Consider the following 12,396-nt stretch of genomic DNA (forward strand, 5'->3'; position numbering starts at 1 on the left):
GTCTTAAACACGATTAGTGTGACCAATGAAATTGACAGCAAAAGCTCTTAGACTTTCAGTTCTCCTTCCTCGGTTTTAAAAGGAAACTTGTGGAGAGCAACTAACGTATTTCTTCAGTAATTCTAGTCAGAAGAGGAAGTTTTGAAATATATTTGAAATTGCTGCATTTTGTCTGCTTGTGGCTTTTTCATGAACAGTTGAGTAATTACATATCTGGGAGTAACTAAGATACAGTCGGAGCTGGTTTCTGTTTTGTTCATAGTAGCATAATTTTAAAGTCACAGCATCAGTTCAGGTCTTGCTGCTCAGATTCCAGGCTTATTGAGGCCTGTCTCTCTGGCTGTGCGTATTTAGTACTGTCCAAAATGAAAGGAATACAATTGTGCAGTTTATTTTAGGGTGGATTTTTCTTTTCTAAGGAGAGGCTCTGTCTTAAAACAGAAGCCTATTATGCATCATGACTTTTACTGTCACTGATAAAATACCAAGAAAAAAATTAAGAACTTAATGCTCCTCAGTAACAAAAATCTCCACAAACCCTGCTGCACTGGACCAGTTCTATTTAGGTGTCCTTGAAAAGTGTACAAAGTCGGCATAGATGACGTGAAATTAATGAAGGTGTCATACTGTGGTGAAGGGCATGTGTGAAGGGAGGTGCATAATTGGTTATCTGATGCAATATTGGTGTAACCGCACCAGTGGTATTCTATACAGTGAGAATTCTGCACTGGCTTTTCATATAGAACCTCCACTGGGGAGGAACATGATGCATCCAAGACTATGAACAGTAAACATTACAATAAAATGTCTGTTTTCTATTTTTAAAAAAACAACACCTGACGTGTTGTCACTAAGCTATTTCTAAAGGAATGGATGGAGGCACGATCCCCTGTCATCAATTAGGTTTTTCTCTCTGTGAATTGATTCAAAATAGCGGAAGCGCTGGCTATTTTAAACCTGGCGTATATCGCTTCTGTATTTCATTAAGTCAAATAGCGTGATATATATATTTTTTATTTTAATGCGAACACGGGGGATAAAAGGCTCCAATAGTCACCATTTTGGCTCCGTGGAGGCTGTTCGAGCGACGAGTGTTAAGCTAGCTTGAAGAAAAGAATATTTCCGATGACGCAGTTTCAAAATAAAAGCCTCACATAACACCACGGCGACGGGGACTTTTATTTTTTCAAACTCCAGCGTGTCATTTCCGGTTACACACCTGACAACTTGACTAACTCTGTACCGCAGAGTGCAGCAACAGCACCCTCTAGTGTTCAGCCCCGGGACAGCCAACATGTCGGCTCAGACTGGTCCTGATGCTGCGAGGATGCAGAGAGCAGCGATATGAGAGGATATATGTATGTAAACCGTGCCAGGCCCGAGATATCCTGGCGCAGTCTCTGTGGCGCAATGGAATAGCGCGCTGGACTTCTAATCCAGAGGCTCCGGGTTCGAGTCCCGGCAGAGATGAGTCACTCTGTGTGCCACACTGGCAGACCTGCGGTCACTTTTTATCAGATGGAAAAGATGATGATGTTTTGGTTGCAGATTATTCTGCTGTAACCGTCCATCTTCACTGCCCGAGCAATAACGTGGGCTGTGGTGAATACACTGGAAGACGGTCCAATCATTCATACTCTTTATACTGTGGATCATTTGCTCTCTATAAATTTTACCTGATGGATTAAAAAAATTTCGAGCATAGATTCAGTTCATATTGAGATAGGTTAACTCATAAGAGCCGACTTGATCTGCAATGATGCCATTGTCTTACAGAGGCACGTGTTTATTTCTTTACGTTTTCTCTTTTTTTATGGGCTACACTTTATATTTTTTCGACTTGAAATTCAAAAATATATATTTATTATTATCTTAATTTTCCGTTTGAGCATCTGTGCTGGAAAAATTGTGTATGACATTTTAAAGTAATATGATATTGGGTTAAAATAGGCTGATCTTGTGCATGATATCTTGCACAAAAAACTTGAAATTTGGCTTACAGCTTCAGCTTTCAACTTTATTTTGTCCCAGGAAGGCATTTGGTTTTATACCAAAGCATATTTTAAAACATAAGAGAACATAGACATACGGTATAGTGTGGTAAATGTATTTTTCTGGCCAAAATCGCAATTACAATTATACTATTGCAACCTAACCTCATGCAAAAATATTTAATTAGAAAATATTTACACTACTACATTTAATGACTTGTATCTTGTGTATTTACAGCCCTCCCCGCAGGTTTCCGTCAGGCAGTGATGCTTGATATTATTTTGTAAATAAAAAAGAAGAGTCTCTCAAGTAAGAATGGTTCGCATCTATTTTGAGGATTACGCCTCAATCCCGCCAATAACACCGCCAGCAAAATGTGCGCGTGTGCGCGTGCGCAAATATTTTGGGATCCTTGCTCCAGTTGTGCTCGAAGCACACGCAGGAGGTAGTTCCGGACAGAGGACGCAAGGGGGCGCTCCGGCATCAGTGTTAGTGACTTCCCGCCGGTGCGAGACGGGAGGAACCGGCTCACTGTGCAGACCTGCTGAGCTGTGACAGCTACAGTATCACGGGGAACCATCACCAAAATCTGTAGCCTACATTATGTGACAGGAATGAGGACATGGTCTGGTTATTCATCATGTGTTCGGGCTGTAGCCACATGGTGACATCACTGCCTCATCCCAATGAATGTCAATATTATTCTAGGAAGTAATAATATCTGTGAGTAGTCCTACACTATGTTTTGCTTCCTGTAACTTACAGCAAACAGCATCTCCTCTATTTATTTGTGCTCTTATTTTACCACAAAGCTCCGCGTGACATCATGTTACTATGACGTCATGCTCAATTATTATGAAATCTCTATAGTATATTTATATTTTAAGTGTGGCATCATTCTTAAAAATAAATGATAAAATTAGGGTGATATATGTGGAGGTAAGTTACCTAGAATAACTTCACTACGAAATGACACACTGTGAACACCAGACACCAAACAGCCCCTACTACAGCAAATGTGTCAAAATGATTATGCCTCTCTAAGCTGGTTCATTTTTTTTATATTTCATAATGTATTTTTTGCCGGTGCTGGCCTGTGTAAGATCCAGAGGGAGAGAAAAAAGGGGGCAGTGCTGTGGTGCTGCTGACGTGAGAGAGAGAGAGAGAGAGAGAGAGAGAGAGAGAGAGAGAGAGAGAGAGAGAGAGAGAGAGGAATGCCCCGTGAATGAGAATATGACGTCAAGTCAGAGAAACTACAGCGAGGACTACACCGGAAACAGAGCGTGGTCACATTGAGGGAACTTTTATTTCATTAATCAGGGAACATCAATAAAGAGACATTTCTATTGTTTTAAAAACGTTCTTTGTGTTTTAAAGGTGGGACTATGTCATGTACTCTTTGGTGTCCCAAATAAGTAGCCTTATAAAAATATAAAACGTAGGTTTTGAATTTACATATTATGATTGGTGAACATGAAATTTACCCAGTATAATTACTTAAATGTGGTGATGCATGATATTCGATTTTTTACCGATATCAGATATCTAACAATTTATTTGGCCAATAACTGATACCGATATCGATATATCCACTTTTTTCCCCATCTGATTTTAAGTGATCATCAAGTCTCTTCTGTAGTGAAATTAACATCATATTACGCACACATACTCTTATTGCAGGTGGAGACATGAAATAAAATGATTTTCAATGTATGTAATGTTCCTTCATTGTGCAAAATAAGAAAAAGCATGTTGGTTGATTTCCGATATTTCATTTTAAAGCCAGTATCAGCCGATACCAATAACGTGCCGATATTATTTAGCATGTTAGCATGATAACTGATTCTGATCATCTGTTCATTTTAAAGCCAATATCGGCTGATACTGATGATGTACCAATAATATCAGCTTGTTGGCTGATTCTGTTATTTCACTTGAAAGCCGATATCGGCCAATACCAAGATTTGCCGATATTATCAGCATGTTGGCCAATTCCAATATTTAATTTGAAAGCTGATATCGGCTAATACGGATGGCATGCCGATATTATCAGCATGTTGGCTGATTCAGTTACTTCATTTTAAAGCCGATATCGCCCGATACTGATGATGTACCGATAATATCAGCTTTTTGGCTGATTCCGTTTTTTCATTTCACAGCCGTTATCGGCCAATACCAAGGCATGCCGACATTATCAGCGTGTTGGCCACTTCCAATATGTCATTTGAAAGCCAATATCGGCTGATACTGATGATACACTGATAATATCAGCATGTTGGCCAATTCTAATATTTCATTTTAAAGCAGATATCGCTCGACACTGATGATGTACCGATAATATCAGCTTTTTGGCTGATTCCGTTTTTTCATTTTACAGCCAATATCGACCGATACCTAGGCTTGTCGATATTATCAGCGTATTGGCCGCTTCCGATAGTTCATTTCAGAGCCGATGTCGGCCGATAGCCATGACGTGCCGATATTATCATGCATCCCTACTTGATTATTAACATTTGTTGCTAATTTTCACAAGACTTTTAGAGACATAAAAGCACGTTCTTTAAACAAAGGAGTTTCCAGCTATGAATCCCTTAACGTCTCCAAGAAAGTTCAGAATGAGGACAGAGTAGTTTATGGGTTACAGTCGGTGCAGGACCTTTGGTGCCCTAGGCAAGCCCTCTCCCAAAATATATATAATTCTAATTTAAATTTTAATGTTCTCCTACATGAACACATTCTACATACACTCCACTTTGTCACACCCATCAGTGCTCTAGCATGTTCTGCTATTGCCTCTTGTTAAAGATGAGTGAGGACAGTAAACACTGAAAGGTTGAACACAAGTGATTCATTTATTATATATACTGATAGATATTATTCATATTTGTTTTTTAACTGGTCTGTGACCTCCTGTCATTTTGCAAAAGTAGCCCCCAGGCAAAAAGAAAATGTATATATATATATATATATATATACCTGCAGTACACAGCCTACACACCGATGTCATCCATATTTGAAGAAAATGGTTTCAGGGTAAAACCTATGTCAGCTTTTTTTTTTTTGGAGGGAAAAATGTAAATTCTTTATGAAAGTGGCACTCACAAGAATCATGTTACATAAGTTGTGGAAGGTTGTAGACAGCGGTGAATCTTCCTATAGAAGATTATCCAAAAATCTAATGCTCACAGTCAATCTAGTCCATCTAGTTCAGGAACTTTTTGGATTGTGGGCCATACACAGAAAAATATGAGAAGTCACGGGCCAGACAATAGTAACTGCATACCCCCCCCCCCCCAGAAAGGCTAATTTGCCATTTGCCAAGACCAAGCCTGCAGACAATGCATGCACATGTACTAAAAATGGAACAAGAACAGCTTTCACTTTACTTTTGGGTATGCCTTGGATAGACATTTTAGTTGAATTTACAGGGCATTAAAGCAGTAAATAGTTTAACGTTTGTCATTAATCCATCTTTTCAGGTCCACCACCATGTATGCTTAGGTAAATGTTTTAATTGACTAGTAATCAATCATTGTAGGTGGAGTAGCGATATCTACTGTTCAAATTAAGAAGTGCAATGGCAGGGCTTGCTAGTTCTTCAAGATGACATCAACATCACATTTAAACAAGGCTGTGCAATGTACAGTGCAATTTATTAGAAATGTGCTCAAGCCATATTTTGGTTTCTTTTTTACAAATTCACAATGGGCCATTTAAAAATGGGCAACTGGCCGCAGTTGGCCCACGGGCCGTTATTTGGCCTTACCTGATCTAGTTCATCAGTGAGAGACCAATTTTCGTAGTGGCCAAATAGTGGTACTACAATTTATGGGGTCTGTCATGTGATGCAATTAGGCCCAAAAATACTTTTTCCCATAGACTTAAACTGGGAGAGTGATCAGTGGATACATTCTTTTGAACTTCACAACCCCTGCAAAATGATTTGTTCCACTATAAAAAATTAACTCAATTTGGTACGATAACATTTGGAAAATCTAAAAGAACCGCAAGATTAACTTATTTTATCCCCATTTAAGCTAGCAGAGAGCTAGACTGGAAGTCAAGCTGCTCGGCTGCGATTGGCAGCCATAAGTCTCCAGTGCGCCTACTCAATGGGCCCAATGATACAGAAGAAGCGCAGATTATCTGGGTAATTTCATACTGTGGAAATAGAGCTTTTGAATGGGGGGCCTGCTGCCAATGCCATATCCAGGTCTCTTAATACATCCATGGTGAGTGAACTTCACAGTCAAAACATGCTAGAGCATTTATGGGTATAGTGGAGTGGAGTGTTAGAGGTCATTAGAGTAAGAGAAAATAAAATAAAACTGCAGTACAAAAAAAAACAAAAAACAAAAAGAAGACACAATTTGCGAGATTTGTTTATTATTTTGCCTATTACTGTTAATTTTATGAATAGTACATTAATTTATTTATTGATTTTAATACCTAAAAAAAACCCATGGATTTGAAATAATAACGGGAAAACCCTCTTCAGTGTGCATTTTATTTTGAAGATCATGACCGGAAGTTTCATGTGTGGTAGCTGCTAGCTTACCGCCTCAGTGTAGAGTAGAAAACGGACTGTCGCTGGAGAGCAAAGAAGAGGAGAGAGGTGAAAAAAGCAGTGAAATGGTGTAAAAGCTGAGCAAGTCCAACCCGAGTCAGGGGACAAACGAGGAGGGACGACGCAGGAGGATTATTGTTCTTTGTCTAATTATTATTAAAGTCAGTAAACTCCCGCTTTTTGATGCTGTCCTCACGGAGGTTTGAGCCAATAACGGACTTATTGGTCGGCTGAACCATGCAGAGGCTGCTGCTCCTGAGTTTGGTGTTGAGTTTTCAAACTGGTAAGACTGGATTTCTCTCTTTTCTAGCGCATAATTCACGGCGGATAATGTTTAAATGTAATGCTGTGTGAAACTACAGGGGCTTTGACACGGACAGAGCCCTCCGTTGGCATTCCTTCAGAAGTATGCGCGTGTCGGGGGGAGAAAAAAAGAAAGGCATATAACATGATTTCATAGCATTCCCTTATGAACCGCAGCAATGGATCACCTTAGGCGTGTGTGTGCGCGTGTGCGTGCACGTGCATCTACGTGTGAGCGCGCGCGCGTGTGACTGCGTGTCCGCACCGCAGCAATGGATCACCACACTTTTTTTTTTTTTTTTAAATGTTCATTGTCGCGCGCTTCTGTACGAGTACATGGCTGCGCGCGTGCGTGCAGTCCAACTTGAACATGACTGGTGCATGCGCGCCCACCGGCCTTAATGACCTTTTGCATATGACAAACCCTCGGTGCCGTTATTCAGACGGGCCGTGGTGAGGCGCTGAGGACGTGACGGGAATGACAGTGATTGACCAGCGCTGCTCTACATGCCAGCAGCACTTCCACACTGCTATCGCATCTGAATGGCTTGTCAGTCAATGAGAGCACTGCCACCAGCCCCTGTGGTGATCCTGTAGTGAAAGACAGCTTATATAGCTCCTCTCCCCCCGTCTCCCCCCTCACACACACACACACACCCTCCTGTCCTTGTGTCCTACCTGTGTGCTTGACACAGAGCCCATTTTCACCCTCTCTGTGCATCTCAACAGCACAATGAGGCGTGTGCAGCATCAGCATCAGCATCAGCAGCGCCTGTGCATCTGCTCCCCCTCCATACCTGTGGGGTGCCAGGTAGGCTATTGGCTTATGATAATCACAGCCGAGTTGCTGGGAGACAGGAGGCTGAAGGAGGAGGAGGAGGAGGAGGAGGAGAGGATGCTTGTAATTTCTATAAGCTACCTGTTTGATCGTAGCATATCTGTGTGTCGTCGTGGCCACGCAGTTACAGCAAACCTCCCTTTTTTCCCCCTCCTATTGTCTACCTTGGCTGACTGGGAGCGTGCACGGCTGGCCGCTGCTGGCCGGCCAGTCGACCACTTCATCATAGGTAGGGGGCGTGTTCGGGGAAGGGAAGGTATGGAAAGGGATGATGTCACCGTGTCTGCCAGGCTTTGTATCCCTCAGCCATGGCTTGCCGCGCACAGCATCCACCCATAGTGTGTTGTTGAGGGTTCACACACGCACACCACAATCTACATACAGTAAGGAGCAGGATCCTTTTCGTCGACAGATCAGGCGCTCCATGGATCGACATATGACACAATCGTCACAACACACAAACACACAGACCCCCCCCCCCCCCCCTCCGCCCCCCCCCCNNNACACACACACACACACACACACACACACACACACACACACACACAGCCTATTTACATGTGTGAAGCCATGTGTCCTATTGTCTGCTGTTGCACTGTTACAACTGTATAATCCATTATTACTCCACGTTGGGCTCTCAAACACAAAGACATTTGCTCTCAGAGGCTTTCCCGAAGACAAGATTAGCAGGCTGCAAATGGGGCTGCGTTTTGTTCAGTAAGATTTAAAATGGTGTAAGGTCTCAAATGTTGCAATGTGGTTTTTGCATTTGGGTTGGAAAACAGAAGAGGAGTAAACATTATCCAGAGAGAGCTATCGCCTCAAAAGAGATAGGTTTGGGAGCACCCTGACTCGTATCTCTTCATTAGACAAGTAAAACAGTATTTCACGGCCTGCAATTTGCGCACATGTAATTGCCTACTAGTGCTAATGATTGGATGGTTATTAGTCGAGCAGCTAATTAAAGCTTTGGCAAATCAGAATGTTTTTTAGGTTATTTAGATCCAGTATCTCTACTAGCAACACCACTGGAGTGATTTAGTATCCCAGCCTTATACCAACCTGGTAATAAGTCCCAAGCAAGCGCCACCATTAATGCAGCTGTTAAATGTTACTGCATAATCAATCATTGCAAACACACGCCTTTAACTTCCTAATGAGCAGGAGAGCCTTGAGGTTGGACTTGCAGCAGTGCACCTTCAGCCCGGACGCTCAGCTCAAGTGCTGACTCGGACAAAGGCTCCGGCGCAGGTGTACCATTTGTCAGCCTCTGTCCTTTTGTGCGGACGGAGGCCACGAGCTGCTGCCCGTACTGTGCGCTCAGGCCCTGAATCACACAGCTGTGAATCATAGACCTCAGACGGATTCCTGTGTTGGTGCTCAGCAGAGAAAATATTCAGATATTGGAGGAGTCAGACACATTCGGGGGGATTTTACACCCTGAAAAAAGAAAGGTTGCTCAAGGGTTGTTTGATCAGCAAAGTTGTGCTGCTACTACTATATGTGCAATGTTAATGACTCAAAGTGGGCTGTAATAGCTCAAATAACAATGAAGAATTAGGAAAGCCTCATAAAGAATCCAGCGCGATGCTAAAACACTCTGTTAAAAGTGCTGATTTACAACATTTCATGCATTCTTGCCAGTAATTCTCTGTGACACTTTCATCTAAATAATTTCCAGTTTTTTCCGCTCTCTACATCTGATTCATATACGGCGACTCTAGATTCTGCTTTTCCATTTGCTGGGCAAACAAATCCTCTATCACACAGCAAGTGACGTGTTTTATGTTTTCACAGTAAATAAAAGAACTGAGTAGTTAGCTCGAGTTCATGCAGATCTGGAGAAATTCAAGCGCTAATGTTGGTTACAAAAGGATGGAATAACCCCTGAAACCGCATTTTGGACAACTCTTTTTTTTGCCCAGATAATATGAGAGATTTAACATGAGCAGTAGTAGCTACTGGGGCTGATGAAGAAAAAAGTGCCACCTACAAAAAGTCAAACTTGTCAAAATCCTCCAATAAGGATCCTGTGGATTATCACTCATAGAGCCAACGAACCATTCTGTGGTGCCATACTGAACGTTTTCCGACTCAGACACAAAAAGTGCCACTTGCAGAGGGTCAAACTTGTCAAGATCCTCCAATGAGGATCTTGTGGATTATCACTCAGGCTGTAGAACTATTTATAGCTCTACAAACCTTTCTGAAACCTCTCTGAAAGGCCAACGAACCATTCTGCTATACTGAACTCTTTCCAACTCAGATACGGAGTGACACACGTAGCGAGGCAGAAGTCTGTTTTTAATTCTGATCCCAGCTAGCGAGATGTGGCTCCGGAGCATCCTACCGTTAATATGCGAATTCGGGTCATGGTTTTTTTCACGGCATCTGAATGAAGCCTATTTACCGAAAAGCATCTCTAATTGACATCAGCCACTGAAAGCAATCACTGAACCAGTAGAACAGCTCAATCTGGGAATGGAGCCCGTAATGTTATAATGTACATCCACGCCTGTTGTTCCCCATTCAATCAACAAATTCTTGGCATTTCTGTCCCGGCGTGTGTTTGTCAATGTGTGACATGGTGATTGCTTCTCTCAGTTGATATGTTTGTTTAGGGCATTCCTCTGGACACGAGTGTCTTATAATGCTCTTTGAAGGGGCACTGGGAGAGAAAGCAGCAGCATGCATGCCTGCTTTCACACGATAGAGTAAAAACCTAATGGGGGTGTTAAAGAATTTAGTCGGATAATTCATTATCAAACTTGTGGTCAGAGAAAAATTTAATCAAAAAGTGTCGACATTTCCTCTGAGCACCCTCAGCAGCTACATGAACGTTCCTCAAGTGAAGCCCCAGGATTTAAAGGCCCCATAATCTGATTGTGTTTGACAGGCCGGGGGCATCCAAGTTATAAAAAGACGAAGGGAAAAAAAAACCATCCCCTTAAAAATGTTTCTTTATGCAGAGTCCCCCGAGCAAGAGAGGAACACTTCATCACATCTGACTGAATCTATTGGCCTTGTTTTCCCAAACTGCATGGCCACATTCTGCAGCGAGGACCAATTTGGGGTGATGGAGAGGGGGAGGGGGTGGGGCGGGTTACAGAAAAAGTTGTTTTGGGGGAGAAGGAGGGGGACAAAGAGGGGTAGTCTTGCAGGCAGGTGGGTGAAGCTTGATGGAGAGTGAGTAGATTTTTTTTTTTGTTTGTTTTAAAGGTGGTGAGGTGGAGGCGGAGGAGGGAGGGGGGAAGTATTGTAGTGTTCGAGGAGTGGTGTGCTGGATGAAAAGAAAAGCGAGCCAGGAGAGAGGAGAGAGGGACGAGGACGGAGGAGGAGGAGGAGTGGTCGGGAGGCCAGCGGCGGAGAGAAAGGGACTATTACTCAGGCCTGACTGCTCCCTCAGTGGGGACAGTGAAGCCGCTCATTCAGACAGAATATGGTCGAGGCCGGTTCAAAGGCTACATTTGCGCTGGAATCTGGAGTGATTGAACCCACATCTGAGGTGCCAGCCGAGCTCTTCCCCTGCCCCGTCCCTGCTGAGGTTAATTGGCATTAATCGGTGTTGCTGTTAACTTTCTTTTTCACTTCTTTGGCGTCCTCCTTCAACATGAGCCTTTTTCTGCTTACCAAAGTTCATTCTTTCTCTTTCTGTCCCCTCCTGGACTTCTTTTTTTTTTCAATCTGACTCTTTTTTCTCCTCCTCCTCCCCCCCACCATTACTTCTCCCTCTCTTTCCATCTACCCCTTTCTCTCTCTCGCTCTCTAATAAGTTCCAGATGTGGTTCTTGCATTCCTCTGGTCGGTGGAGAGAGAAAGAGAGGAGGGGAGGGGGTGGTATGAGTGGGGTGGGGGGTGGTGGGGTGGGGGAGGGGACAGGAGGAGAGGCACATGAATTAAAACAGGGAGCGCATGATGAGGAAGAGAAGCCCATGTACTGTAACACACACGAACGTGCACTGGAAAACATGCGCACACAAGCAAAGGGGGAGAGAATGGATGCATCTGCGTGTGTGTGTGTTAAAGGGGCTGGGGGAGGGGGGATGTCGGTCCTGTAACCTCAAAAGTTTTGGGACATTCTCCTCCTCCTTATCCCCCCCTTCTCCTCCTCGCCCCCTCCCTCCGCAGGAATGTGGCTGACGCTGATGATGTCACTTCATTTCTCAGCTCTCACAGTTTCTGCTCCTCTACAGGGACAGGGCCGAGAGAGGGAGAGAGGCAGAGAGATTCAGCTTGCTCCATCCATCTTCCCTTTACGATAACAACATTAGGGTCAGCCGTCCAACTAAATCGGTTACCACGGTACGGCGACGCTCGCCGTCCCCTCGTCATGTAATATAACAGCCTGCAGGCTAAATTGTTGCCGACTACAAATAATGAGTGAGCCATCTCTTAGTAGTAATAATCATCAATGGTTTTGAAGTCCACTCATTAAAACCATTTTGTGCAGATGCATTATTTTGTCAAAGAAAGCCACTGCCAACCTACTACACCTTCGAGATGAAGCTAACTTTAACTCAGTGTAGCCATGTTTTTAGTTTCAGAGTAGGCTCGAGTTTACAGTTTGTCATGTCAAGATGATGGAAGATACTTAACATAGCTGAGTGTATGTGGACTATGGATATTAAAGCTACAGGTTTTTTTTACACAGACTACAGACAGTAGTACATGAGGACAGATAGTCTATGAAAAAATT

At 43.1% G+C, this 12,396-nt stretch overlaps 1 protein-coding gene and 1 non-coding gene across 4 annotated transcripts in view; both read left to right on the forward strand.

The window, feature by feature from the left end:
- Positions 1 to 1,396: 1,396 nt before the first annotated feature.
- trnar-ucu (transfer RNA arginine (anticodon UCU)) lies at positions 1,397 to 1,470 on the forward strand. Its single transcript has one exon. It is a non-coding gene; the product is annotated as a tRNA-Arg (tRNA).
- A 5,084-nt stretch (positions 1,471 to 6,554) lies between these two features.
- The window catches only part of kirrel1a (kirre like nephrin family adhesion molecule 1a), a 46,912-nt gene continuing 41,070 nt past the window's right edge, over positions 6,555 to 12,396 (forward strand). For all 3 annotated transcript variants that reach the window (XM_050067071.1, XM_050067073.1, XM_050067072.1), the window contains exon 1: positions 6,555 to 6,842. In XM_050067071.1, coding sequence (XP_049923028.1) covers positions 6,797 to 6,842 — 46 coding nt within the window. In that variant the 5' untranslated portion in view covers positions 6,555 to 6,796. The remainder of the gene's footprint in view (positions 6,843 to 12,396) is intronic.

The sequence above is a fragment of the Epinephelus moara genome, chromosome 17, assembly GCF_006386435.1.
Source record: "Epinephelus moara isolate mb chromosome 17, YSFRI_EMoa_1.0, whole genome shotgun sequence".
Taxonomy (NCBI): domain Eukaryota; kingdom Metazoa; phylum Chordata; class Actinopteri; order Perciformes; family Serranidae; genus Epinephelus; species Epinephelus moara.